At 28.8% G+C, this 3,464-nt stretch overlaps 1 protein-coding gene across 1 annotated transcript; it reads right to left on the bottom strand. All coding sequences in view use genetic code 12, as the record gives it.

Annotated features, from left to right (window-relative positions):
* Nucleotides 1–1,504: 1,504 nt before the first annotated feature.
* KGF55_000098 (uncharacterized protein) lies at nt 1,505–3,464 on the bottom strand (the record flags this gene model as incomplete). The annotated part of the gene is made up of 1 exon (XM_051761297.1): nt 1,505–3,464. A coding segment is annotated over one exon (1,960 nt), but the record flags the coding sequence as incomplete, so codon positions are not given.

Raw genomic sequence — 3,464 nt, 5'->3', positions numbered from 1 at the left:
ATAAATAGTAAATACAGCAATTAATCCAATTGATATATAGATACCTCTAATGTATGAAAAATGACTATAGCAATTAAATCCAAATATAAATACCACCAAATAATAATTCTTTACGAGCATTCAATGAAGAAGATCTTGTAATAATGATGCATCAACTAAAATGAAAATATGATAATGATCCCTAATATGTTTAATTGTTCGATCAGATTTATGGTGGGTTCAGTAACAATACTGTATCCCTCAACTACATTTATTACAACCCTCCCGATAGGCAATTAGTAAATCAAACTGTCTTCACATCCGTGAAAGTTGTTCACTCTCAAAACTTGTCCCTACCCAAGCCTCTTGAGATCCCGACTCCCACACACGATCCAACAATTCGAGCACCGCATACCCACCATCACCTCACCCGTTGCAACAGCAGTAGAATCGTTCTATCAGCATTATTTCTAAATCCCATTTCCCATAATATGATAATGAATCTGATCTTGGTGATTTAACCTAATGTTGATGAAAATCACCTTATTTTAACTTCACTTATCACTCAGCTACAATAGCGAGGATATCCATGAAGTGAAGTATATGACCATATTGTATATTATCTTACATTAATAAATTCAACAGTTGAGTAAGATAATTTCGGATCACCCATTAGCTGACTAACAAAATAATAAACCAGCTTTGATTACCATCATTTAATTTGAAGAACTTGACACCTTTTGAAATTTTAATAAAATGTAACCTTAAAACTTTGAAGAATTCGATGACCTTAAAAAACAGATGAGACTATAAACCAAATAGCTAGATTTTTTTCTAATGTTGACATGTGGTATTTTTAATGTTCATGTGCCGCCCTGAAATTATAAATTTTACTGATTCTGTGGACTAAGGTATTTATTGATAATCTTTGACTAATACTGTCCAAAAAGTTTAATTTAATTGAGAACCAGAAAATAATGCAGCATCCGATCTCAGTGACCTTAATTTTATTTAGACCAACTAAAATCTTTAACCACCGTAAAACCAATCTAACATATTCATGAACTTTCTTATTTAGTTTATAATTAATTTATTGTTTAAACTTTTTCACATTCAATAAGTAATTTCCTTTCTTGTTGAAATGATATAAAATCAACCAGTTTTACGAAATTCATTGAAGCTTTTATATTCTCTAGCCAGGTGTTTCAAATCTAGTCATCTCCCAATTCACAAACAAATCTTACTTCATGTGATCCATCTGCAGTATTAATAATATTTAACTTATTTAAAACTTGATGACCTTACAAAGACTGATGAAACAATAAACCAAATAGCTAGATTTTTTTCTAATGTTGACATGTGGTATTTTCAATGTTCATGTGCCGCCCTGAAATTATAAATTTTACTGATTCTGTGGACAAAGGTATTTATTGATAATCTTTGACTAATACTGTCCAAAAAATAGAATTTAATTAAGAACCAGAAAATAAGGCAGCATCCCATACCAATCTAAATCATTTGTTTTTCATTTCCCAAAATTGACAGGAGTTTTGAAATTCATTAAATCTTCCATATTTTCTAATAATTCATCGTGTATGATTTTTCTAATTATTTCATCACCAGGCTTATAAACAACACTTCTAACCTGGAGTGAATCGGCTGATTTAATGAAGTCATTTTCATATTCTTCGTCTCCTTCCTCGAACGAAACATTCCAATCTTCTAATTCACAACATATTGCTAGTTCATCTTCATCTGATGATGATGATTCATCTAATGATACATGTTCATTTTCTAATTTAATGAACAATTCAATTTCTTCTTCAGAATGATTCTTATTTTCGAACATTTCATCAGCTAAATTCATTTCATCGTCAAGACATTTCATGACAATACCTTTGATGATATCATTTTCAATTGGTTGGAAAAGAAAAGTTTCTCTTTCTGAATCTGAATATTCTTCTTCTGATAATAATAAAGATTCATCTGCTTCAAAATTAGATTCGTAATCTTCTACTGATTTTTCATCATCTGCCATATAATTTTCATCTTCTTCTTCTGATAATAATGAATGTTCATCTTCTTCAAAACTAGATTCGTAATCTTCTACTGATTCTTCATCATCTGTCAAATAATTTTCATCTTCTTTTTCTGTTTCGTTATAACATGATGATAAATCTTCTTCTTCTTGACCTTCCAAATCAGCAACAATGTTTTTACTTAAATTAAAAAATTTTTCATAATATAGTTGACATTTTTTTTTATCAAATATATCAGGATTTTTTCCTTTGAATAAATTGATAAACGATTCTTTAATTCTGTCTTCTAAATTTATTGATGTATTTTCAGAATTATAATTTTCATTTTGAGGTTCTTCAACTTCTTCATATATAGTTTCTAAAATTGGTACCCACTTGGTAGGTTTAATGCATAAAGGAATATCTAATTTTTTTCCAAAATCTAAATAATTATTCAATTTCTGAATTGGTTTTTTTGGTAATAATTCTTCTTCAACTAAAACTTCTTGTGTTTGTACCAAGGAAATTTCTCTCCAATCGAGATTTCTATCATTAGATTTTCCCCATCTTTTAATTTTGGTTAAATCGTCCAAAGTCAAAGGGGAATCAATTTCATTATTTTCCCACCAATCGGTAGCAGTTTTTTTGATGCAAGCTTTTTCTTTTCTTAAGAAATCTTTTGATGATTCTATTATGATTTCCACTTCTTTTTCATTAGAAATTTTTGGATATAATTCTACAGCTGGTTTTAATTTTAATTCTTCAACTGGTTTCAATTTTAAATTTCCAACTGGATTGCATTCTGCACTTCCTGAATCTACGGGTTTAGTTCCTTCATTATTCATAGCACCTAATGTTTCAACTTTATCCTTTTTACCAGATCTTGATCTTGCTCTATATTTGATGTTTCTTTCAATTATTTCATTATCCATTTTAATCATTATATGTTCTGGAATGAACTGATCATTATTCAAATCTTTCATGACTTTAATTTCTGAGCCAACATTTTCGACTAAATAGACTCTACCAAATTGAACTTTCTTTTTCAAATTGTTGACATTTGAAGAATTAATTGCAAAACTTTTCAATTCATCATTTGCTTTAATAATTTTATCCTGACGGATTTTTTTTAATTCAGCTTTATTTAATTTTTTAATAACATTTTGATTTTCATTTTTTTTATCACCTTCAATTTTGTTGCTGTTGTTGCTGTTGTTGCTGTTGTTTCCTTCGTCTTCATCTTCTTCTTCATCTTCAATAACAAATAATGAAGGATCAGGTTTTTCAAGACCCATTAAAATTGATGGTTTAAATACATATTCAACAAAATCAAAAAAGTAATCAGGATTTTGTTGTTGATCTTGTTGATCTTGATTTTGATGTTGTTGATTTTGTTGATTTTGATTTTGTTGATTTTGAATTTGTTGATTTTGAATTTGATGCTGTTGTTGAGGTTGTTGATTTTCA

Source organism: Candida pseudojiufengensis (genome assembly GCF_024610245.1).
Source record: "Candida pseudojiufengensis strain CBS 10847 chromosome Unknown scaffold46, whole genome shotgun sequence".
NCBI classification, from domain to species: domain Eukaryota; kingdom Fungi; phylum Ascomycota; class Pichiomycetes; order Serinales; family Debaryomycetaceae; genus Lodderomyces; species Lodderomyces pseudojiufengensis.
Note: the sequence above shows the minus strand (reverse complement) of the source record. Positions and strands in the feature narration are given on the sequence as shown.